The sequence below is a fragment of the Nicotiana sylvestris genome, chromosome 11 (assembly GCF_000393655.2).
Source record: "Nicotiana sylvestris chromosome 11, ASM39365v2, whole genome shotgun sequence".
Lineage (NCBI taxonomy): Eukaryota > Viridiplantae > Streptophyta > Magnoliopsida > Solanales > Solanaceae > Nicotiana > Nicotiana sylvestris.
The window spans coordinates 112857519-112859511 of NC_091067.1; the positions used below are offsets into that span (position 1 = coordinate 112857519).

The 1993-nt window shown below is 38.0% G+C and overlaps 1 protein-coding gene across 1 annotated transcript; it reads right to left on the reverse strand.

The window, feature by feature from the left end:
* Nucleotides 1-736: 736 nt before the first annotated feature.
* LOC138881510 (uncharacterized) lies at nucleotides 737-1150 on the reverse strand. Its single transcript, XM_070161742.1, has one exon. The coding sequence runs from the start codon at nucleotides 1148-1150 to the stop codon at nucleotides 737-739; it is 414 nt and encodes a 137-aa protein (XP_070017843.1).
* Between the last annotated feature and the right edge of the window lie 843 nt (nucleotides 1151-1993).

The following is a 1993-nucleotide window of genomic DNA, read 5'->3' on the forward strand; positions in this document are numbered from 1 at the left end:
GTTTCCTTCAAATCAACCACACAAACTACCAAGTCATCTCTAGTTTGTTTAGCATCTCCTAACTCTATGATTAAGGCATCCTTATCATCTACAAGGCTATGATAGGCATCAATTAACACATTTGCTAATGACATGAGTTTCTTAGGGGAGTAGGATTTTAGATTTCTCTGAATATCCTTGAAGTTTACCTCATCATTGTCATCATCTTCATCATTGTCTGATTGAGCCATCAAAGCAAATATTGAATCATATTCATTTGCTTCACTTTCAACTGCCATCATAGAACTATCACCTGTATTAGTTTCTTCTTCAGACTCACTGGAGGAATCTCCCCAAGCTACAAGAGCTTGCTTCACAACATTGTCAGTTGCGTTCTTTCTTTTGAAGTGTTTGTCGGGAACGAGGTTCCTCTTTGCTGCTTTATCAGAGTTGTACTTGAAGTGTTCTTGCTTTAGTAGAGGGAAATCCTTGATAAAATGCGATGGCTTTCCACATTTGTGACAAAGGTCATAATTCTTTGGTCTGCTGGAACTGCCTCTCTTTGGTATCCCTCCATTTCTTCTGACCATCTTCTGAAACCTTCTGGTTAAGTAAGCCATGTCAGTGTCCTCCTCACTTGAGTCATTGCTTTTATTTTTGAGTACCAGGTTCTTTTCCTTCTTTGGTTCTCTTCTTTCACTATCTTTCTTCTTCTTCATTACGTAGGTTTTCAGATTTCCAACTAGCTCATCTATGGTCAGCTCCTGCAAATCCTTTGCTCAGTAATGGCATTCACTTTACTTTCCCATGAACTGGGCAAAACACTGAGAATTTTTCTCATGAGCTTATTCTTGGGAATGATTTCACCAAGCGAGTGTAGCTCATTTATGATGGAAGTGAACCTTGTGTGCATGTCTTGAATGGATTCATCGTCTTTCATTCTAAAGAGCTCATACTCAGTGGTAAACATATCAATCTTAGATTGTTTTACTTGAGTGGTTCTCTCGTGTACTATTTGCAAAGCTTCCCATATTTTCTTGGCAAATTGACAGGCTGAGATCCTATTGTATTCATCAGGTCCTATGCCACACACTAAAATTTTCTTGGCACAAAAGTTTTTCTCAACAGCTTTCCTATCTGCATCGTTGTATTCTTTCCTGGTTTTTGGCATCGTCACTGGAGGATCTCCAACCTTCTTAGTTGGGACATAAGGATCATCACAAATAAAATCTCACAACTTAGAATCTTCTGCCATGATAACGACATGCATTCTTGCCTTCCACCACCCATAGTATTGCCCATTGAACCTGGGTGGTCTATACGTAGACTGACCTTCTTCAAAATTTGGTGAAGCAGCTATGAGTATCCTTTCTAGGTATTAACCTGATAGAAAGAACCCGCTCTGATACCAATTGATAGAATATATGAGTCCACCAAACTATATAGAGACCACGTCCTCTATAGGTTTCCACTGGTAGTTCTAATGAAACAGTAAGTAAATGGGACAGGGAACTTTTACGTGGAAAAATCCCTGCTCAAGGGGATAAAAAACCACGACCAATACTGGTAGGATTTCAACTTCACTATGAACAACTTTTAGATTACAACCTATGCAATCGAGGAATTAAACTCTTAATCTCACTAACTTGTAATACACTTGTTACAAGCCACTTTGCAATACACCTATTACAAAGACTTTCAACTCATGACTAACTCTAGTCACAACACAAACACTGAAGGTTTATGGTTTTACAAGGGGTTCCTAATTAATGCTTCTAGATAAGCAAAGTAGGAATTACAATGAAGAACTAATACAAAGTTACAACTCAACCAAGGACATATAAGATACTTGTTGTAGGAACTGGTCCGTAATAGTATTGTACTTTGTTCTTGATTGTATTTGAGAATTGAATGCTCAACTGAAGAACGGTTGAAGTGCTTGAATGAATTCTCAAGTGTTCAAGTGATGTTTTATTGTAATGCTCTTTGTTAATACAACTTGGATGACATCACT